The 23782-nt window shown below is 40.4% G+C and overlaps 2 protein-coding genes across 2 annotated transcripts in view; both read right to left on the reverse strand.

Moving 5' to 3' along the window:
- The window catches only part of LOC123972080, a 66541-nt gene extending 55039 nt beyond the window's left edge, over window positions 1-11502 (reverse strand). Inside the window, exons 1-3 of the mRNA XM_046051308.1 lie at window positions 11473-11502; window positions 10103-10414; window positions 9786-10018 (exon numbers count right to left, since the gene is read on the reverse strand). Coding sequence (XP_045907264.1) covers window positions 9786-10018; window positions 10103-10355 — 486 coding nt within the window. The 5' untranslated portion in view covers window positions 10356-10414; window positions 11473-11502. The remainder of the gene's footprint in view (window positions 1-9785; window positions 10019-10102; window positions 10415-11472) is intronic.
- Window positions 11503-15130: 3628 nt separating this feature from the next.
- On the reverse strand, window positions 15131-18531 carry LOC123972863 (SLAM family member 9-like). The gene is made up of 5 exons (XM_046052587.1): window positions 18474-18531; window positions 17672-17986; window positions 17311-17586; window positions 16489-16578; window positions 15131-15444 (listed from the first exon to the last, which is right to left on the reverse strand). Coding segments are annotated over exons 1-5 (741 nt in total). The 3' UTR covers window positions 15131-15442.
- Between the last annotated feature and the right edge of the window lie 5251 nt (window positions 18532-23782).

Here is a 23782-nt window from a genome sequence, read left to right on the forward strand (position 1 = left end):
TTTCTCTGATCTCATGGTCCAATGTTCAGGAGACTTAAATAAGACTTATTTAAGATCAGTTAGAGATCATTTGTTTTGATCAGAGTCAGACATAAATGAGATTTTATATGGTTGTTTCTCCTGAGATGAATTTGAGAAGTGGGAGAAAAGGCCTTTGGTCTCAACTTGGTATTAAAAGCAGCTCATTTGTGTCTAGGAGAAAAGAAGGAAACAACTATGAGATCTCATCTTGGATTTTGCTTTCCTATGGGAACCCAGAATGTGATCATGGCGTCTGTTGATTTATTAGGCTAAATGTTTCATGTAACTCAAATGAAAGCTGACTTTCACTTCTAGGCTTTACTTAGACATGCTCATTGGTGAACTTACCATACATGTAAACTAGTCACTTTTCTAATGAAAGAATAACTATTTTCTGTTATGACATATGATGTCAACCCGTAGTTCTTTCGGTGACAAAAGGTAGATGACAGAGCTAACTAAATGTTTGCCACTTTGCCACATTGATCTTGGATATATGAGTAGAATTGTATGTAAGTGTTCCAGGATAGTATCTCATTCATAGGAAAGTTTGCGCACATGCCCAACAGTCCCTCAGATGTTTACACATTTTAAAGCTGTAACACGTATTTCTCTGGCTGAGCTGGCCGACTGCCCACACAAATAATTGGTACAAAAAGAGATCTCATCTTTTGATCAGAGTAAGACAGAGATGAGTTTTTGCTCCTGAGGCCAATATGAGAAAACTGAGACATATTTGAGAAGAATCATGAGATCCCAGGAGTCATAGCTGAGTTTTCTTTGAGCTCTTTCTCTGATCTCATGGTCCAATGTTCAGGAGACTAAAAATTAATAATAATAATAAATTAAATTAGACTTATTTAAGATCAGTTAGAGATCTCTTGTTTTGATCAGAGTCAGAGATAAATGAGATTTTATATAGTTGTTTCTCCTGAGATGAATTTGAGAAGTGGGAGAAAAGGCCTTTGGTCTCACCTTGGTATTAAAAGGAGCTCATTTGTGTCTAGGAGAAAAGAAGGAAACAACTATGAGATCTCATCTTGGATTTTGCTTTCCTATGGGAACCCAGAATGTGATCATGGCGTCTATTGATTTATTAGGCTAAATGTTTCATGTAACTCAAATGAAAGCTGACTTTCACTTCTAGGCTTTCCGCTTATTTCATCCTTTTAAATCCTTTAACAATACTCATACATTTTATTTGCAAGTCACATCACTCGTCACTTTCACTCTATGTTCCATCATATCAATCCAATGATTTTATTCATGCATTTCATCATTTGATTTTACTCACGGAGCCACCAGCTACTGTCATCAGATGCAGTTGGTGAGATGGCTGGGCGTGCAGGCTTTATTTTCCTTTGCTTGCTTCATTAGAGACTTTAGTGTAGCTTAGTGACTTTAGTCTGGTTCTTTACTTGTTTACTACGTTTCATTTTTGCCTATTGTGACTAACACTCAAGAATGATCAGCCTGTAATGAATATAAAAACAACCAGGCAGAAAATATGCACAGTTCATTATCTGTTTATTTACAGCAAGTCATTGTTTTCTCAATATATGGCAATGTTATTGTACGTTGCAGATTTTCCTCATATCATGCAGGCCTACCTTACAACCTTGTTCGCTTCATTTCTCATTTGGGGAATTGGTTGCTTGCTAGGATGGCTGAGTGGTCAAAGGCTTGTCTTAATTTCACTAAAGCCAAAGATAAGGATTCCATTTATGTTCCAGGTTAATTTCTTGTAAGAGGGGAGGGACACAACGTCAGTGCTAATGCACCACAACGTTACGCATCAGTTAAAGGAAAAATGCAATACCTTCGACTGTCTTTGAGTTGGAATATCATTATCTCCAGCTGCCGTTGGGTTTGATCTTTCTATCAAGTAGAAAAGTATCAATAGTGGTATCAATAAAGACTCGGATCTTCAAGCTGTCTCAATAATGGTTAGAAAGATAAGACAGAAAAATAAGGGACGCCTGCTGCGGCGAAGCAATAACAGAGTCTGTTGGTGTAATGCTAATAAGTTAAATAATATACAGACATCACATACATACATACATACATACATACATACAAATACACACTGCCGTAATGTAAATACTCAAGCAAATGGTTGCAAGCAGTGTGCATTACTTAGACATGCTCATTGGTGAACTTACCATACATCTAAACTAGTCACTTTTCTAATGAAAGAATAACTATTTTCTATTATGACATATGATGTCAACCCGTAGTTCTTTCGGTGACAAAAGGTAGATGACAGAGCTAACTAAATGTTTGCCACTTTGCCACATTGATCTTGGATATATGAGTAGAATTGTATGTAAGTGTTCCAGGATAGTATTTCATTCATAGGAAAGTTTGCGCACATGCCCAACAGTCCCTCAGATGTTTACACATTTTAAAGCTGTATCACGTATTTCTCTGGCTGAGCTGGCCGACTGCCCACACAAATAATTGGTACAAAAACAATATACTCTATACAATATACCTCTCATTTAGATTTATATTGGACCTAATGGCTCCAATTGTGAAAATACAAAGAGCAGCATTTCTATTGCAATGTTTGTGGATGGGAAAAGTCTTTCCGTACTGGAGCAGATCACATGGGTATGTCAACTGTGTATACAAACTGTACAAGCTGTGATGGTGGGGTGTTGGTGCTTGCTGTGTCACCAGCTTAGGCAGAACTTAAAAACTGGAAATTGCTGATTCCTGATGAATTGTTTCAGGATCTGGCCCTTTGTACCTCAGCATACACGCTCTCTGGCAGAGTCCTGCCTCTCTCAGTGGTTCCCTCGGGTCCAGTGTGAGGCCCTACGAAGCTGTAGGTGGAGGAAAGACCGGAAGAATCATCTGTTGGCCTCTGATTCAGACCTCGGGTTATGTCTTCGACCTGGAAAATTAATCATACATTTTGAGCCAGGTTGTTTGCCATTTATATTTTACACTTTCTTTCTAATAGTGCTATTATAAGGTATTAACATGTGAAGTAGTCTCACTACAATTAACAGCAGGTCCTATATGTCTTTCAAGGACTGCAAACTTCTGTATCCTTGACTACAAAAGTGATGACACTGTTTTTATAGCATTACACTTGTCTTATTTGTATCTTGATTTTGAACAAATATCTTGGCCGCAAGAGCACAACAAACTGCAACTTAAACACAGAGGCTTGTGCGCCTGCCCTTTTTCTTGAACTTGAGAAGTGTGTGTGTGTGTGTGTGTGTGTGTGTGTGTGTGTGTGTGTGTGTGTAGAATCGTCAAGTCCTGCCTATAGCCGACTGATAGTCGAATCATGTGTGTTTTTGTGCACACCGATTGCGAGCCGAAGCTAAACTGAGGCTTATTGTTGACCTTTTCTCTCTCTCTCTCTCTCCCTCTCTCTCTCTCTCTCTCTCACTCCCACGTCTGCCATTCACCGGTCTTGTGCAGAGTTTTGCCAGGTGCGTGAAATTCTCGGCAGCCGTGCAGAACCCCGCACAACCGGGCAAGACGCCGACAGCAGAAACAGCTGATCAGACGTGAGTTACGCTAAGTTTGCTACGTCAGAACGAAATTTAACTCGATATCGACATTCCTTTTAGTGAAGCTGAAGCATGTTCTTTGGCGGATAAAAACACGTAACACAACCGTGCGGCCTTCATGCAGCCTGGCTCCGATGTCGCAGGCAGACCATTTCCCTTTGTTGCCCTCCCACCCACATCGGGGGAACGGCAGGGACCTGGTCCAGGGACCTGGTCCAGGGACCTGGACCTGTCAATGTTCAACAGGGCGACTATGGTGAGACCTTTTCGCATGTTAACAGTGAAACAGGCGATGGAGTGTGCGCGCCAGGGAGACTGGCTCTCCTCCATCGACCTGAAGGACGCGTACTTTCATGTGTGCAGGCGTTCCCGGACACAGGAAGTTTCTGCGGTTTTCATTCCAGGGCGCCCAGTACCAATACAACCACCTGCCCTTCAGCTACATCCTGGCCCCGCCCTGTTTTATCTGGACGACCTGCTGCTGCTGGCACCGCCCCGGGATGAAGCAGAGGTGCAGACGGCCCAGCTAGTTACACACCTGTCCTGGTTTCCCTGTCTCCAGCGGTTGCTGGCAGGGCAGCCATAGAAACTCCCCTGGACGGTGGACGATCTCTCTCAGGCAGGGGGTTCGATCAGGAGTTACCCGCTCCTCGGCCAGCCTCTCTGGGTCTGGCCACTGAGAGCCAACGCCTGGAGGGCTTAGGTCTCTCCCGGGAGGTGGTTTGCACCATCCAGGGGTCGAGGGCCGCCTCCACTCAGTCCTCTTACTCCTCTAAGTGTTCGGCTTTCCAACGCTGGTGTCTGGACCAGGGGACGGACCCGGTCACCTGTCCGCTGCCGGCGGTGCTTTTGTTGCTCCAGTTGCTCATGGACAAGGGGCTGGTGTTTCGTAAGGTTAAAACCTACACTTCCGCCATTTCGTCCTGTCACGAGGGCTTCGGGGACAGGACTGTGTTCTCCCACCCCCTGGTGAAGCGTTTCCTTAGGTGGGTGGGGAGTGACTCGGCCTGTTGCCCCACAGTGGGATTTGGCACTGGTTTTATGCACCTTAACCCAAGCCCCGTTTGAGCCTTCGGAGACGGCGGACTTGAGATTTCCTTTCGGACGACCCAATGTCACCTCCTAAGTTCCAAATAATAACGGCCACCCTGCTGCAAAACACGTGAAAAAGAAAAACTACGCTGAGGTGCAGATCACTGAAGTGGAGGAGAGGAGAAACACTTAATTTGATGGTTGGAACTCTTTGATCAGCAACAACGCAAGGCAAATCGACGGAGTGGCATTACAATGGCTGTCAGTGCAGCTCAGAGACTCATACTGGCTGAAATAAAGAAAACATGGTCTGAAATGTGGATCATCAAAAAAGATGGGAAAAGAGTTTTTCTGATACAGAAATCAAGGTGCTTGTGATGTGGAAGTTAGAAAGTAGCCTATATATTATTTGATGCAGCTTATTCAAAAACAAAATAAGACTGAGAGAGTTTAACAGAATTATATTATTCTGAGCAAAGACTTTTGATAGAAAGTTAAACACTATATATTGTTGTTCCCATCAGACACACACCTGTCAGCTCCCACTGCTAACAGCCGACTGCCAGATACATTGGTTATAGCCTACGCCTACTTGTTTGGCACGGTTCCTTCAGGTTGGTCTGTCTAATTCTGGACCCAGTTCAGCACACAGATCCAAGAGCACGACTTTAGGGAATCTAAATCAAAGTATTAGCCAGTCATCATCATGGGCCAGGAAATCTTCATCACATCCTCTAATCCTCACGTTTTCCTCTGCAGAGCCATAGCGCAGCCATGCAGCATTACAAGTGTCACGCAGTATTCACATTTTTACAGCAGAGTATGCTTCACACCTTGTCAAAATGATGACTATAGTCAGTAGTATCCCCCAACCCGGGAGATCATTTAAGGATTGAGGTTTGACAGGTGAACACATTTTTTAAGGTAGGTTTTTCGGTTTGGCCTGCGTTATGATGAGGATGGAGAGTAGCGATTGTGTGAGAGCTGTCCCTGGCTTTATTTCCGGACATTTTTAATCTACACAGTCCATATGTGCAGGTGGTGAAGATGTGCCGGATGAGTTGAGGTGAGAATGCAGATCTTTTTTGTGCGCCACCGTGGCGTCTCAGTGCGCTTGTGCGCCTGACAGCACCGTCTGTTCACCAAAGCAATTTTACACACAAAAATAAACTTAAAACTCTGCGCCACGGTCCGCACATTCTCACATCAAGTTCATTTTTATACATCCCACGTGTGCCTGTAATGGTCAAATGCACATATGTTATACACCACACCTGATAACCAGTGTACGTAAACTTTTTGTGCGTAGGCAGCGTTTATACATGAGGCCCCAGGTCTGGAGATGACACTTTGTCAAACTGCCCTCCCTCCCTCTCCTATATTGACCCTTTTTGACCCTTCACTAAGCCACGCTGGCCAATCACAGCGCAGTATAGGACTCACTCTAACTTTCAATCCAATTTCAATTCAATTTTATTTATATAACGCCAAATCAGTTATCTCAGAGCACTTTTCATAAAAGAGCAGGTCTAGACTGTACTCTGTGATGTTATTTACAGAAGCCCAACAATTCCCACCAAGAGCAAGCACTAGGCGACAGAGGCAAGGAAAAACTTTGTTTCAAGAGGCAGAAACCTCAAGCAAAACCATGGCTCAGTGTGGGCGGCCATCTGCCTCGACCGGTTGGGGGTAAGAGAGAGAGAGAGAGACAGGTACAGACAGTAAAGGTAATGTTGGTACAGACTGAATGAATAATGGTACAGATATTTATAGTAGTGTTTATGATAATCGAAATGTTAAGGATAATGATAACAATAGGACTACTAGTAATAATAATTGTAGCAGAGGGTGTCGAGCAGGAACATGGGGGCAGCATTTGACTCCCTCTCCTATATCAGCATATCACCACAGAACATCCCCAGTTACAATGACTTCATCAAGAGTCTTTTCCACTGAAATGTTATGTTTAAATATGCAGATTAGCTTGTTTGGTTTATTTAGAAAAAATCTACAAATGCAAACAGACTAGTAGACTTAAAACAAACACAAACAAGTGTCCTGCCTTAAACAGTAAGTTCATAATTTGTGGTTAGCACATTTCTTTATTTTGCCTGTTTCCTCAAATCCAGTCTCAATTTTTAAATTGCTCAAAATCTGATATTCCTTGGTTTGTCTGGCAAATTTGGGAATGTTAAAAAAAACTTGATACTTACCTGAGGAGTTGCATAGATTGTATTGTCAGCATTCTCTCTTTCATCTGCAGGTCAGTAATAAAAAAATCAGTGTTTGCTTTAATTTACATTTCATTTTGAGAGCTTTACCTTTTCTACTTCTTAGCTGCATTTCATTTACATTTCTTGAGCTACACTTACTGTACATTAAGTCCAGATTTTGTTTGTGTCTAAATTACTTATCTTCTACAGGATGTAATATTTTGTAATGTTGTGTCGAAAAAGGTGCTTTGGCACAAACATGCATGCAGTTACCCCATTTTCTTCCCTCTGGGATCTGGCCTTGGAATGCTAAGAAATAAGGCTGCAACAATTTTGAGATTGTCTCGTTTTTCTACAATGAAAAATCTATCCTAATTTAACAGATGCAATAATGACATGTACACAAATCTACATGTGGATTTAAAGAGGTTATATTATACTCATTTTCAGATTCTTAATATTATTTAGGGATTGTACTAGAACAGGTTTACATGGTTTCATTTTCATTTTTGTCATACTGCACATTGCTGCAGCTCCTCTTTTCACCCTGTGTGTTGACCGCTCCGTGAGAGAAGCATCTCACTTCAATTGGATCTTTGTTTGAAGTTGCACATGAGCAGTACCTAGCTATGGATAAGATAGCCAATCAGAGGTAGAGTGGGGTGTTTCAAAGTGACGCATATAGGTTACAGAATTAAGGACTGGACTACAATCGAGCTGTTTTAAGGCAGTTCAGGAACAGTGTTTTCTGTGGGAGATGGTAACTAACTTTGGGGTGGACTTTTTTTGTTTTCAAACTTATTGAATGCACAAAAAGATATATAACACAATAAAAAGCCAAAAAGCTTAATATGACCTCTTTAAGTTACAGAGAAGTTTGGCACAATATTGGCTACGGTAATGCACAGTTGTGGGTTCCCATCCATACTCCATACATGCTTCATAACACAAAGGGGGCTTTATGAGTATGGAAGATTATGAACTTTTCAAGAACACTGATTTTCCATATACAGTAAACAAATAGGATTTAGCAGATTTTACTTTACTGTTAAAATGCACACTTACATTTTCGTCTCTTTCGATGCCGGTTCACTAAGGTAAGAACTACAGTAAGAATTGCTATGACAAAAACTGTGATGAAAGCAACAACCACTAGGACAATAATGTTGTTGCCTTGTTTATCTGGATCTGTAAAGAAAAACAAAAGACAGATTAGAAAACGACTACTATAGCATCGAATCTTGCCAACCTGTGCTTTTGACAGACTGCAGTTTTGACCCTTTTTGACCCTTCACTAAGCCACGCTGGCCAATCACAGCGCAGTATAGGACTCACTCTAACTTTCAATCCAATTTCAATTCAATTTTATTTATATAACGCCAAATCAGTTATCTCAGACCACTTTTCATAAAAGAGCAGGTCTAGACTGTACTCTGTGATGTTATTTACAGAAGCCCAACAATTCCCACCAAGAGCAAGCACTAGGCGACAGAGGCAAGGAAAAACTTTGTTTCAAGAGGCAGAAACCTCAAGCAAAACCATGGCTCAGTGTGGGCGGCCATCTGCCTCGACCGGTTGGGGGTAAGAGAGAGAGAGAGAGACAGGTACAGACAGTAAAGGTAATGTTGGTACAGACTGAATGAATAATGGTACAGATATTTATAGTAGTGTTTATGATAATCGAAATGTTAAGGATAATGATAACAATAGGACTACTAGTAATAATAATTGTAGCAGAGGGTGTCGAGCAGGAACATGGGGGCAGCAGGTGACTCGCAACCACAGATCCAGACTCCACAGCTCCAGAGCCAGAAACACCTGCAGGAAGTGATAGGAGGAGAGAGGAGAGGGACGAGAAAGCACAAGACTACGGGAAAGAGAAGAAGTCAGGTCCGACACTTTCATGGCTGCGCTCCATTGACTCGTATGTAAAAGGAGTCGTTTTCTATTTCTTTTTTGCTGTATTTTTGCAAGATATGGTGAAACACTGTTCCTGCGACACTTGCACTTACAGTCACTACCCAGAGATGTTGAAAGGAGAAGTAGGATTTATTCCCTTTCCAAAACCTAAAACAAATCCAGAAAATGTAGGCTGTGGATTGTTTCTAATGTAATGTTAGTTAGCTAACGCTAGCTAATTACTACTGAATGTAACTTTGTAAAGCCCTACTGTTCTGCTTTTTAATTATTGTATTAGTGAATAGAGACCTACCCAGCTGTACAGAAGCATTGTTGATTCTTAATATCGTTGTACTCTTTCTCAATAGCCAATAAAAATATGGTGGCTCATTTTTACTCTGATCGGTAGGCTTTAGCTTCTGTCTTCTTTTTTTTTTCATGACAGTTTGACAGCCTGAATTCAACCTTCAAATGCACAATGCAACTGCAAAACTGTCTGCTTCTTTCTGAGATTGCTTTTTCCAAAAGTTAGTTAGAGAAACAATATTTCTCCAGGGAGTGCAGTAATAGACTGTGGCAGCAACAGGATGTAAGTCTGACAGGTCCCGACAGTTTTTCGGACTTAGCAACAGTAACTAAGGGGGGCGTGGCTTAGCGAAGGGTCATTTATGCAAATGTTTTTGTTACAGACCGGATCTGTGATAAGTACATTTAAATTTGTTCAATTAACCCCTCTCTGTTTTTAATTGGTTCGAATCTGTATTCTGTAAATTATGATACCATTTGGAGGGAAATAGACAAGAAAGCAAGGCAAGCTTTAGATGGTCACATCTGGTTCCAAAAAAAACAAGATGCCAAACTAAAGGCTTTCAGAACTGTAGTCCACAAACCAATGAGGACAACATTTCTGCCACCAGAACAACTCTTCCTTGACAAATGCTAAAATGTTATAACATTGAAAAATATACATGTATTTTAACCATATTCATCTAAACTGTGCATTATTATCAGCAAGTTGACAGTCATCAGTCTTACCAGCATGTTGGAGGCAGACATTTTCGGTCATTTTAATGACCTTGGTCCAGCTGACCTGGTTGCTATGGTTACAGATGATTGAGTCATTCAGCAGGTAGACATGTAGAGAAGCACCAGAGGTTGTGACCTCTGATCGCTCTCCTCCCTCCGGACTGCAGGTTTGGTTGTCACATGTGAAAGTGCTGCTGATGTTAGAGTCCTGTGTTCTGCAGGTCACAGTGAGGTTACAGGAGTCTGAGCTGCTGGACACACTGGAGTCCACTGACAGTTCAACTGGAGACACTGGACCTGAGGAGGAACGTTTGGGTGAAATGTTTTAGAAACATGGCAGCAGATTCTCTCTGTCAGTATTTGAAATGTTAACAAACCTACCTTGAACTCTGACATCGTATTCAGCTAGTATTTGTGTTCTTGCAGTTCCTGTCACTGTTATAGTATAAACTCCACTGTCTGCCTTTTGTACATTCTTCACTTTCACAGAGTATTTTTTCACATCAGTCTCAATCCTTCCAGTGTAGACAGGAGAGACTGTTGGTTCTTTATCAGGTAAATATGTTACTAAAACAAGATTTGCATTGAATTTCCATTGAAGAGTAAAGAAGTTCTCAGGAACATCAGCTGTCATGATGTTCAGAAGAACATCCTTTCCCTTCTGCACAAACACAGGAGTCACAGCACTGGAGCCTGTAAAAACACATAATACAATAAAAATCACTCACAATAAATGTTTTTAGTCAATACTAAATGTTACTCCACACACATTGGATCATCAGTTCAAAATTATGAAGTACTTTCCACATATTGTGGTGTATAAAGGGTAGAAAAATTTCTTCAAAAATTGTTTCATGACACAGTGCCTCAGGATAGAGAAGTTCAACATGTGAAACTCAGTGAGAGTAAGATGTTACTCAAAGTTTTTTTTTTATTTTCAACATTGCAATCTTTCTATTCTGTTACATAAGAAAAACAGGGGATTTTCTTTAACCTTGTCGCCGCTTTTCCCCCCTTTTCCCCAAACTATTGTTACCCAGCTTTGGTCCTTTGCTCCTTCTGTCCATGTGCCAAAGTGGCCTTGAGCGTTTGCATCATGGAAAAATTTAAGTTGTTTTGAACCAAAGCATTTGGCCAATTCATGTAATTTCACAAAGAATGTATAAAACTTTATGTTGTAATACATTTAAACATACTGTATATATTTCAATATACTGGTAACTTGTTTCTCTACCTTTTTAAAACAATAACAATTCAGAAGTATTTTCCTCAACACAATGATCTTAGGTCTTTACCTTTGTCAACATTTTCTTTATCGATTTTTAAATGCAAAGGAGCAGAGAGACTTGTGGGATTTCATGTTATTTTACCGTCTAACCATTCTTTTTTATACCTGCTTATTCTGTGCATAGGAGTGTAAGGAGAACAAACTCTACACAGAAAGATCGATTCAAAGTCAGGAAGATCAATCAAAATTAGTATTAAAAAATTAAGTTATTCTAATGGCACATGTTTAGGTTTCTTTTACTAAGTATGATTCTACTTCCCTAACCTTAGCAAAGTAGTTTGAGTCACCTAAACTTTTCCAAACCAAAAACATAAAGGTACAACTAAGAAAACGTTCAAATGAATAGCTTTATTTATTGTATGCCTCTTACATGATGTTTTAGTGCTAATGTACAACTGCCAGGTTTTTTGAATAAAAGGCAGCAGTCCAAAACAAGAAATATTAGTAACAAATAAGTTTTTACCTTGTTTTTGAGACAAATACAGCAGAAAAATAGCACATAGAAAATTTCCCATTCTGTCACATGTCACATACGAGGAAGTGATCTGCTTTTATGCTCAAGCAACTTGCACAGGAAGTGTGTTAGCATTTTGTGGTAAGCAGGGCCCTATGGTAGAATACCATAAACAGAGAGAAAAAGAGTTAGACAGAGAGACTGATTGATTGGCATTTTGCCTTTATTTGACAGCTAGACTGGAAATGTGAAAAAAAGAGGGGCATGCAAAAAAGGCTCTCTCTGCTGAGAATCAAACCGTGGCTGTTGCAGTTATATGGTATGCGCTTTAACCATTAGGATACTGGGCTGCCCAGATACACTTTATTTAACAACTATACATTTCATGTCTCACAACACTCCTGAATTAAGGTAATATAGGTATATTTTACTAGATTTTCAACTTCATTGTCCCCCGATTGAAACAGCCTCTGTCTCTGAAACCACTATTACAGTATCACTGTTGAAAAGCAGCTTAGACTGTTAGTCTTTTGCTCAAGTTTTAGCAACTAAGTTTGTTAAGCAATGAAAAGAAATGTCTGGACGCTAATAAAGGTCAATAAAACCTGTCAACACAACATAAGAAATTTTTATTTGGGGTAAGTCCATCTATTTACATACATTAACACCTTGGGGTCTGACTCACAAAATGGTTTGAGAAGATAGAGGAAACAGACTCATTACATCATTACACTGAATGCACAAAATCACATGGAGCCAGGTAAAACAAATACAAATCATGTTAAAAATCCCATTAGAACCCAGCTGTTTAATAATTTGTCTCATGTTGGACATTTGCTTAAACTGCATGAAAAAAGTTATTTCAGGTCTTTAAAAACATGAAGGCTCTGTCTAAAAGTTGGTAGCAAGAGATTACTAGTGAAGATAGATTTTGATACAGTAATTGACAGGTTTGAGAGTATCAACCTATCTGTAGGGAGTGCAAGGGGCAATTGACTAATAATTTTAATGAAGGACATGTCTTATATTATTCAGCAGGACTACATAAAAAAGATACATATAGCTACTTCATTTACCTTACCTGACTTCCTCAGATTTTTTTCTTGATACTAATGTTGTTTTCTTAACAAACAGCCGTTTTACATTTATTCATAACTAGTGAAGTGCACGTTCATAGGGGCCGGTGTGACGGCTCCCTTTGCTCTTTAGATGTAGTGCACTTAACTTGAAATGGCAGGCTTCTTGGTATTTTGTTGGCAGTTGAGAAAAGACACCAGAGGGTGTTGAACCCCATTCTGAGCAGGGGGGCATCGAGCACGAGGACGGCAGCTACGAGAGACCTGTGGGGAAGTAATTGCTTTGGACAGAACCGGCGCGGCAGCCGAGACGACGCAGCAGCGGGCGACCGTGAGAGCAGTCGCTAGAGGGGCCTGCAGGGAGACGTCGGGCGGATTCGGGCAGAGCCAGGAGCAACGCGAGTAGACGACCGAGTCCTAGGGCTCATTCCCTAAGTGGTGTTATCGGCAAGCCCTCGCAACATATTTTTTTAGTTGGTAATACCCGTTTAATTTCTTTTCACGTATCTTATCCACACGCGCCGCACAGGACATGATGTCTAAAAGACTTCAGAGATTAGGCTAGAATAAATTATTAGATTAAAACAAAAGATAAATGTAATTACATTTTATAGAGAGAATGGGAAAACATTTTAACCCATTAGAGCCAATTTGGGGAAAGAAGAAAAATTACCTAACCCCTTGCAATCAGGCGGTTGAGCAAGCTCCTGGAAATTGTCTAGTTAGCATATCATGAAGTTCTTTTAATGTGCAACAGAATATTATTTTACAATAGTAGCCTAACTTAGTATGTTATAATTTGTATAAATTTTAATATTAAACACATTAGGCTACTATTCCTGAAAAGGGTGAGAGGGAAGAGGCTAATCGGGGAATCTTAACTCGGCGCATTACAGCAAACTATCATTCAGTTCTTCATATTCTTCAGAACTGAAGAAGTCCTTTGGATGAGGGACGAAGCGTCTTCCAGTATCTTCAACCAAGTCCAGTTGCCCTTGACTTTAACCTTCGTTGGATTACTATGACCTGGATGACTGAGAATCTTCATAGACATTACAGCAAACTGTTGAAATTGCTGTTCTGCATGAACAGTTATTAGTACCACTAGTTTTAAAAGTACTGAGCGACTACCTAACAAATGGGAGACTAATCACCACGTAGAGCATTTTTCTTGCACAGTAATACTATTGGTAAGCTATATAGTATAGTATCTGAATTATAATGAATACACTAACATTAGCCCTTATCAAACCTTACAGTAGTGTAATATCAGAAAACATTTTTATTTGTGAAACAGTTGAGTTATTGATCTCAACTAATAAACTAGAGAGAGAAACTAGAGACAGAATAGAACCGATACACAAACCAACATGTGAATCATGAATACTGGCACCTGTTTTTTTCTCCACTCCAAGCGCTGTTTATAGCTATACAGGATCTCAACAGGTTCCAGCATGCCCCCTGTGCCAGCGTATTAAAGATGAGTACAGAATACAGAGTTGGAATCTAACATGTACTTGCAATGGTTTAGTTCTGTAAATACAGGTATGGCGATGGCGTAATGGTTAAGACCTTTGGTGTGAGAGGCCGGGTTCAATTCCCCACTGTGACCCATCCACCATTGTGTCCCTGAGCAAGTCACTTAAGCCCTAGTTGCTCCAGAGGCGTGCGACCTCTGACATGTATAACAATTGTAAGTCGCTTTGAATAAAAGTGTCAGCTAAATGAATAAATGTAAATCACAAAAACTTAGATTGTTGTGGAAAAGTTATTTAGGGCCCAAGGATGAAACATGCGAGGACCCTATTGAAATTGTAAGGATTATTATTATTATTATTCTTTCTTTCTCCCAAATGAATCGCACTTTTGATGTCCACAAAAACTCACCAATCTTTGCACACATGTCAGGTCTGGTGAAAATTTATGTATTTTCAGGGTCTCGCCAACTGTAAAGTTGGAAAAAATTAGCCCTACTTCAACCTACATGCACAAAATTTTCTGGGGACATGTATCATATCAAGACACACAAAAAAGCCTCAACAACCAATACCCTTACTCAACAGGAAGTTAGCCATTTTTAATTGAAAGTGCGGTTTTAACCTCTTTTTTCTAATTTTTCTAATGTACATTCCAAAGGCACTGACGATAAGAAAAGTTGTGCTACCGGTGAGTTTTTGTCGATGGGCGTGTCCGTGGCGCAGCATCAAACATCAACTCTTCGCCATGACACAGGAAGTTGTTGTAACTTCAGTGTATATGCTCACATCTGCACAAAACTTTACGTGCTTGATAAGTGTCCTGCCCCAAACACATCTACACGCCAATATTCATTTATAATCATAGCACCAAGTGCTATGTACTGCCACAAAGGGGAAACAGGAAGTGACGTATAACACCTTCATGCAGCATCCGAAGCACGAGCAAATTCACAGCTGCACTGCCAGAGCTACAGAGTATGCAACGCGGCTGCCTCACACCCCGATGCACTACACATGCGAGGGCCCGCCCAACACTGCTTGCAGCTTTAATTTTCTTCTGTAATTTAATTCAAATAGCAAAACTTGCATATATTCTAGATTCATTACACAAAGTTAAACATTTCAAGCCTCTTTTGTTTTAATCTTGAAGAATATGGATTACAGTTCATGGAAATCAAAACTTCAGTGCTTGACATGCTATCATTAATTTCCAGCTCTGGGTGTTGCTGGGGTGGGAATTCCTTAGTTGGACTTGGCAGATCTGTCTACCTGAGCGTACACAGTGTCTGGTGAGGTGGTGTCTCTGGTCCTAGCAGATTCTGCAGGTCCAGTGTAAAACATTTAACAGGGAGTAGGTGGAGGTTGGAGACAGACTTGACAAAATGTATGTAGGACTGGACTGACTCAGTTTGGGTTGATTTGATGTCCTAGAAATAAATAAAAATAACATTGTTAGAAAATGTTAATGTTTGCCATTATTACAAACCTAATGAATGATGACATCTCGGCCAGCATGTTTGGATAGATGGAAATTCTTCAGTTTACAAGATATTGGATCACAAGAAACTGCACAAACAATGACATTTGCATGTGGCAGATACGAACATACAGTATGTCTAAAAAAGTGAGTACACCCCTCACATTTTAGTAAATATTTGATGTCTTTTCATGTGACAACACTGTTGAAATGACACTCTGCTACAATGTAGAGAGTGTATAGCTTGTATAACAGTGTAAATTTGCTGTCCCCTCAAAATAACACATCACACAGCCATTAATGTCTAAGAAATCTTGAGTGGTGCAATATAGCAGCAATGCAAAATCACTCAAGATTTCTTTCTGACCTAGAGTTAGTGGGGTTTTTTTACAAGATCAAAACATGCCTGTTTTGGGCGATTTTCTACCCAGTGGCACTGAGTAAAGTTAACCCATAACTTTGATGGCACTGCATTGACCCATACTGGGACCCAGCAGTTTTTAGTATGTTGGTTTTGTTGTGTTGTTGATGATTTAAAGGCTAAAATAGAAAACTTTACATTTTAATTTAAAAATTAAAAGTTATTTTCATATTTTGTTAACATTGCACATTTTCTGCTTTATCTCCCTAAATGCTTTTTTAAGCATTCACACTTCCAGTATATTATTCCGGGAGGGGAAAATACTATATCCATTTACTATAAATTAATTTCATGTGTAGCTTGAGGGATATGATTTAATTAGTAAAAAGCAAGAGTGCTCTAAAGTTAGCAAAGTTATTGTGATTCAGGTTAGTAAAATTATTCAAACAGCAAAACACCATGTAAAAATAAGTTGATTCAAATCATTCTGATGGTGATGTGTAATCATACAAAGCAATGTTATATGAAAGGTATGCTTTGCTACAATACTGGATTTATATGTAATTGCAACATTATGCTTAAATAACATGAAGATTCTGATTACTCTGTTGTCTGAAAAACACTGTGACTTACATTTTATGAAGAGGCAAATGCAGAGAGTGACAAGGCCAACAGTGATGCCAGTCCAAATCGCAATTCCAAATCTGATGGCTCCATTACGAACTGTAAACCAAAGAACTTCATCAGACACTTCAAGTTTATGTTCCTATAGTTTAGTGTAGTTTACACATTCCTAAGAAGGGCAGAACTGTTCTGGAAGCAAAAACAACCAAAGTTAAACCTAATTCACAACCTCCATTCGTAACACCTGGTTGACTTCAAGAGGGATTAGCTACTAATCTTTTTCTGGTCAGTAAGAGAAAGTAAGTGGGATGACACCTACAGTATTTGGTGACAAAATGGTTGATGATGATTTGCACATGACAATTACAAAACTTCAAATACACAATACAAACCCTGCTGTTTAGAGCAGAGGGAGCATGGGATTGGTTGGTTATAGGACAAGCATGAGAGAAACAGCATTTGAATACTTTTGGACTTTCTTTAAAAAACGTCTAGGTATTTTCATTTAGTAAAGCTGAAAAACCTTCATGTGGCAGTTTTAGACAAAGAATAATTTATATAATGATTTATATAATTATATAATTTCCAATTGGTAAACAAAATGCAGCCAAGTGTTGACAGTATTTTTGACATTTCACATTAATATAAGAATCTAAAATGTTGAGCATGACAAAGACTTTGTTTGTTTTGTTTTTACATGGCTTTATCCATTGTAGTTAAACTAAATCAGTCTGCCCCCAGAGAACTTTACAAAATGTGTGAAATGTTTGAATGGTTATAATTAACTTTAGTCAATTAATCACTGTTTTTTATTATGTCTTTTAAATTTACCTGCACAGAAAGATTTTGTCTCATTACCGTCCTTGGTCCAGCTGACCTGGTTGCTATGGTTACAGATGATTGAGTCATTCAGCAGGTAGACATGTAGAGAAGCACCAGAGGTTGTGACCTCTGGTTGCTCTCCTCCCTCCTGACTGCAGGTTTGGTTGTCACATGTGAAAGTGCTGCTGATGTTAGAGTCCTGTGTTCTGCAGGTCACAGTGAGGTTACAGGAGTCTGAGATGCTGGACGCAGAGTCCACTGACAGTTCAACTGGAGACACTGGACCTGAGGAGGGAACGTTTGGGTGAAATGTTTTAGAAACATGGCAGCAGATTCTCTCTGTCAGTATTTGAAATGTTAACAAACCTACCTTGAACTCTGACATCGTATTCAGCTAGTATTTGTGTTCTTGCAGTTCCTGTCACTGTTATAGTATAAACTCCACTGTCTGCCTTTTGTACATTCTTCACTTTCACAGAGTATTTTTTCACATCAGTCTCAATCCTTCCAGTGTAGACAGGAGAGACTGTTGGTTCTTTATCAGGTAAATATGTTACTAAAACAAGATTTGCATTGAATTTCCATTGAAGAATAAAAAAGTTCTCAGGAACATCAGCTGTCATGTTGTTGTTCAGAAGAACATCCTTTCCCTTCTGCACAAACACAGGAGTCACAGCACTGGACCCTGTAAAAACAGTAGACAATCAATTGTAATCAATGAAAACATATATATATATTACTCACAATACTCACAATATATGGTTATTTGGTCAAACTGAATAATTTTCCATTACTACTACATTTCAACAACAGATCATCAATTAAGAAGTATCTTAGTACCTAGTTTATCTTGGTCAGCTAAGAAAATGCTCATATGAACTGATTTTGTTGTCATATCGGTTGTCTTTAATGAAGGCCCTGAAGAGCAAACTGAAAAAACATGGCTTTTCCTTTATCCTTTAAATCTTTACTTTGTGTCCTTTTAATTTAGTTATTCTTATTGTTTTGTAGTTCATCATTACACTTGATTGAATTTTAACTTTGGCAGATTAGATTAGATCAAATTAGCTTTATTGTATGTATTTTACAATAATGTTTAAGAGCTAACATACAACATACATTAAAAGAAGCAATCCAAAACATAAAATATTAGTAGAAAACTATGTTTTTACCTTGCATTTGACACAATAATGCCAGGAAAATAACACACAGAAACGGAATAGTTCCCATTTTGACACATGTCGTAAATGAGGAAGTGATCTGTCAGTTATGCCAGGACTCTAGCTTCCGTATTATAGTCATCAGTAAAATGTCAACCGTTGAGACTGAAACATCCTCTACTCTCTGAAACCCCTCCCTCTATTACAACTGTTGAAAAGCAGCTTGGACTGGCAGTCTTTTGCTTAATTTTTAGCATGTCAAGGTGACATGGGTCTATGGAGATTGGACCGGTACACATATGAAACAGGCAGACTGATGCACTTCAATTATTGTTTTCCAGCCTACTACTTTATAGTTTGGTTTACTCTCATTGCTCTCAGCTCTACTTTACACTTCCCGCTCAGCATCAAACCGTAGACAGAAAAGGTTAGCGACTACTAGCTGATGAAGACAATTGAGCATTTACGGGCTAAATACCTAAATATTTCTCTCAGGAGTTAATACGGAACTAAAAGAAGGGTGAATATTGGACTTGCATACAGGCATAGTACATCTCTAAATGAATGCTAATGTTGCATGGGTAAATATGTAACTGTTCAATAAAAAACTCTCCATATTAACAACAAGGTCATACAATAATATGTCACTTTTTCTTTTTTCTATAAAAACAATTTCTAAGTATTTGCTGTTGCAAGTTAGTTTAAAAGTAAAAGATAAAGAAATTTTTCAGTAGAATCACCACTATAATAAGATGAGCTGTCATTACTAATTCCTACTCATTACCGCAATTTTAATAAAATTTGTTTTCAACATATGTAACCAGAACTACTGGGACAGCAGTATTGGTACTGAATGGATTATCCCTGTGAAAAAGTTAGATTAATTCATTTAATGGTTAGTAAAAGGGTTTTCCACCTTAATAGAATTATTGCACTGGAAACATAATTACACAAATTCTTGTTAACAGTTATGCGATTACATGTGACTTTTCTAACAAAACACGTATTTTGTTTGTGAGAGTGTGTGAGTGTGTGGGGGGGGGGGGGGGGGGGGGGGGGGGGGGGGGGGGTCGTGCATGTGGATGTGCATGTTTGTGTGCGCTCAAAATCAGCTTGTGTGTGGCTGCTTGGATTTGAAAGTTGGTTCAGCTGAATTTTGCGTCCCTTACCCCTCTTTTTATTTTTTTGTGACCTGTGGATAAGGATTGGGTAATAACTGACATAATTGTACATGTCAATATATCTCAATACAGTATCTCACAAAAGTGAGCACACCCCTAACATTTTATATCTTTTCATGTGTCAAAACTGAAGACACTTTGCTACAATGTAAAGTAGTGAGTGTACAGCTTGTATAAAACATCACACAGCCATTAATGTCTAAACCTCTGGCAACAAAAGTGAGGACACCCCTAAGTGAATATGTCCAAATTCAGCTCAAAGTGTAAATGTTCTGTGTTATTATTTTCCAGCACTGCCTAAATCCTCTTGGGCATGGAGTTCACCAGAGCATCACAGGTTGCCTGTGGAGTACTCTTCCACTACTTCATGACGACATCATGGTGCTGGTGGATGTTAGAGACGTTGCACTGTGATTAGGGTTACGAATTGCAATCAGTGGTTCACGGTGCATTCACGTGCTCTGAGTTGGGAAGTCGTTCTTCCGACTTCAGTGTGAGCAGTTTGCCCGTTTGGGCTACTGTAAAAACATGGCGGTGCAATATGGCGACTTCCATGTAAGAAGAGCTGAGGTGTCAGTGGCTCATTCTAAAGGTAATACATAAACATAACGGTTGATTATGTAAGGTCTTTATTGGTGCTAATTAGCAGAGTTTCAGGAGCGGGACCACACATCAACCATGTCAACACAAGCATTTCCATAAATACCCACACGTCCTAACTCCTCCCCTTCGCTCTCGTATCCTGCACGGCTCTCGCATTCAGCACCCGAACCAAGACCAAGCAACAGCTTGTCGAGCACGCTACGCTAGCGCTGCTACCCCATAATACGAATCATCACAAGCTACTCCATCCATCCACTTACCTCTTTGAGAAGTGTCGGTATATCGCCATCGGACGAAGAATTATTTGAATGAAGTCATTATCAATGTCTACATCAGCAGACCCTGAAGCAGAAGACAAACTCTTCTCTTCCGTCTCTATGTTGGGACCCCGTTTGCCACAATCGTAAAGCTGTCCAGGAAGAGGGTGAGTCCAGCCTTAACTCCATCTCTTCCATGGGCTGTTTCATCGCAACAATCGTGAATTTTCACCCGAAAATCCTCCACCTCATAAGAACAGCTGATCACAGCATTATCCCGCTCCAGCGAGACCCCGTGTCAAACAGTCTTCATAAACAATTTCAAAATGGATTATAGCCACTCTTTAGAAAACTGTGATGGCCATAGCCATGGCCTCACAACCAGTTGAGGAGCAGTAACCTCATGCACTGAGTTTATGCTGTTTTCTTCAGGATTAGTTTATATACCTTTTTCATACACATTAGACATTTGTTGCAAATATTTATTTTGTTACAAATAACTTACAGGACACTTAGTTCATTTCACATTATACTTTATTTAGTTGACTATACAGAAGCATCTTTTTGGGAGCGCACACCCTTAGTTACTTTTGGATTGTCATTTTGTTTGTATAATTTTGCTTCTGAGCTTACCAGTGTTGGATGCCACAGGGAGAGATCCAGGAAGTCTGCTGGCTTAAAGGGTTGGTGCTTGGAGCAGGAGCAGCTTTATAGGAGAGGTGGCCTAATTGGACACTACCACTTAAGCAAAAGTACATTTCTTTTGGAATAAGTTTTTAGGTAGGTTATGTTGTTGTTTATAGTTATGTAGTAGTGCTGTTGTTGTTAGTCTTCCCCTGTGTGTCAAAATTGGTCTGATCAGCCAATATATAAGTCCCCGTTGTTTCTTGTGTAGTAGGTCAGTTGTATTTTTGAGTCTCTTATGTTCAGAGCTTTAGTTACCATTTGTTTATTTGACCTCTTTTATGGGCCCAAAACTTTATCTTTTGTTGTAATGATTTTTTGGTAAATAAAAACCCTTACTTTTTGAATTTCCCTCTTGACTCCTCATGCCTAACTGCCTGGTCCCTCACAAAAACCGTTAAAGATGAAAGAATCCCGTTAACAGAATAGAAAATATAGCATAATTTTCTACGCTATCATGTCAGCATGGCATGCCCACAGTTCCGTCAACACCAGCTCCCTTCCGGGTGATGCATTATGCACGCCATGATGTCAGCGTTACTGTTAAAGGGACAGTAGATATTTCCTCCAGCTGAAGATGGTAAACGTCATTACCAAAGCAAGCAGGATTCCAACAAATGAATTCTGGAGCCTCCACCTCGCATCAGTGTTTCTAGCAACAGCACCAGCAGCGGGGCTCCCGGCACCAAGATGCCATCATTCTCAGTCATACACGACAGCAGTGATTTCAGCAACCAACTCTTACTAACATTCGCCTAAAGGTTATTCAAGCTAGCATTCCGATAACAGTGGTCTCGAGTTCACGATCACTTCAAGCTCCGTCGCTTCATGCTATCATCCAGCTCTCTCTCGAGCTAGCATTCGGCTAACAGTTGTCTCGAGCTAGCATTCGGCTAAAAGTCATCTCGAGCTAGCATTTGGCTAACAGTCGTCTCGAGCTAGCATCCGGCTAACCGTTGTCTTGAGCTCACAGTCAATTCAAGCTCCGTCACTTCATGCCATCGACAAGCTCTCAGTCGTTTCGTGCCATCGTTGGAGTGGCGGACGTACTGCGGTGGCTGACGTACTGCGGTAAGCGTGTCGACTCATTTCCGTTTCCGGTGCTTATGTGTTAGTACCGTGTTGTGCTGCTCTCGCTAAATAACAGTTACATTTGTTAGATTACAGCAGCCAACTGTCCGCTAAACACTTATTCTTTACAGTAATTTTGCCTAAGCACTCACAGTTCTTTCCATCTTTTAGTGACTGCTGTTCAATCTCATAGTTGTTCTAAAGTTTTGGTAGCTGACGCTACAGTACTTTAGCTTAGCCGTTAGCGACTTTAGCTTAGCAGCTAGCGATGGCTTCTCCTTCCACCTCTCTCTCTCCTACTTTCTCCTGCTTGGTGTGTCAGATGTTCAGTTACTCCTCTGCCTCCTTTAGCGGTAATGGTACGTGTAATAAGTGTAGTTTATGACATGGAGGCGAGGCTCAGTGATTTAGAAGTCCGGCTCCGCACCTTGGTAGATCATTCTTTAGCTACTGTAGCTAGCCAGTCCCCGGTAGTCGGTGCGGAACGGCCTGAGTTAGCCTCTGGTAGCCGTCCTCCGGCATCCCCTGAGCAGCCAGGAAAGGGGGGGTGCTGGGTGACTGTCCGAAGGAGGAATAGTCGTAAGCATTCAAAGTCCACGGGGCATCATCAACCTGTTCACGTTTCTAACAGATTCTCCCCACTCAGCGACACACCCGCTGAGAAACCAACTCTGATCATTGGCAGCTCCATTTTGAGAAACGTGAATTTAGCGAAGCCAGCGGCCATAGTTAAGTGCATCCCTGGGGCCAGAGCGGGCGACATTGAGTCTTATTTGAAACTGCTGGCTAAGGATAAACGTAAATACAGTAAGATTGTTATTCACGTGGGCAGTAATGACTCCCAGTTACGCCAATCGGAGGTCACTAAGATTAATGTTGAGTCGGTCTGTACATATGCAAAAACAATGTCGGACACCATATTTTCTCTGGACCCCTGCCAAATCTGACCAGTGATGACATGTATAGCCACATGTCATCATTCCACCGCTGGTTGTCGAGGTGGTGTCCAGCAAACGATGTGGGCTTTGTAGATCATTGGCAGACTTTCTGGGGAAGACCTGGTCTGATCCGGAGAGACGGCATCCATCCCACTTGGGAAGGAGCAGCTCTCATTTCTAGAAATCTGGCCAAGTTTATTAGTGGACCAAATCCATGACAACCCAGAGACCTTAATTAGTATGCTTAAAAAGTTTGTGTCAGACACAGGAAAGGACTGGGATAAGTGGCTCCCATTTTTGCTTTTTGCTTACCGCGAAGTTCCCCAGAGTTCAACGGGATTTTCCCCCTTTGAGCTCATCTATGGTCATCAGGTCAGAGGTCCTCTAGATGTTCTGCGTGAAATGTGGGAGGAGTCTGATCCACCAGAGACTATGAACATTATATCCTTTGTCCTAAAGATGCGGGAAACACTTATGAAAACCACATCCATGGCTCGTGACAATCTACTGAAATCCCAGGCTAAACAGAAACAATGGTATGATCGTGTAGCCAGAAAAAGGAGCTTGGCAGTGGGTGAGCAGGTATT

The sequence above is a fragment of the Micropterus dolomieu genome, linkage group LG06 (assembly GCF_021292245.1).
Source record: "Micropterus dolomieu isolate WLL.071019.BEF.003 ecotype Adirondacks linkage group LG06, ASM2129224v1, whole genome shotgun sequence".
NCBI lineage: Eukaryota > Metazoa > Chordata > Actinopteri > Centrarchiformes > Centrarchidae > Micropterus > Micropterus dolomieu.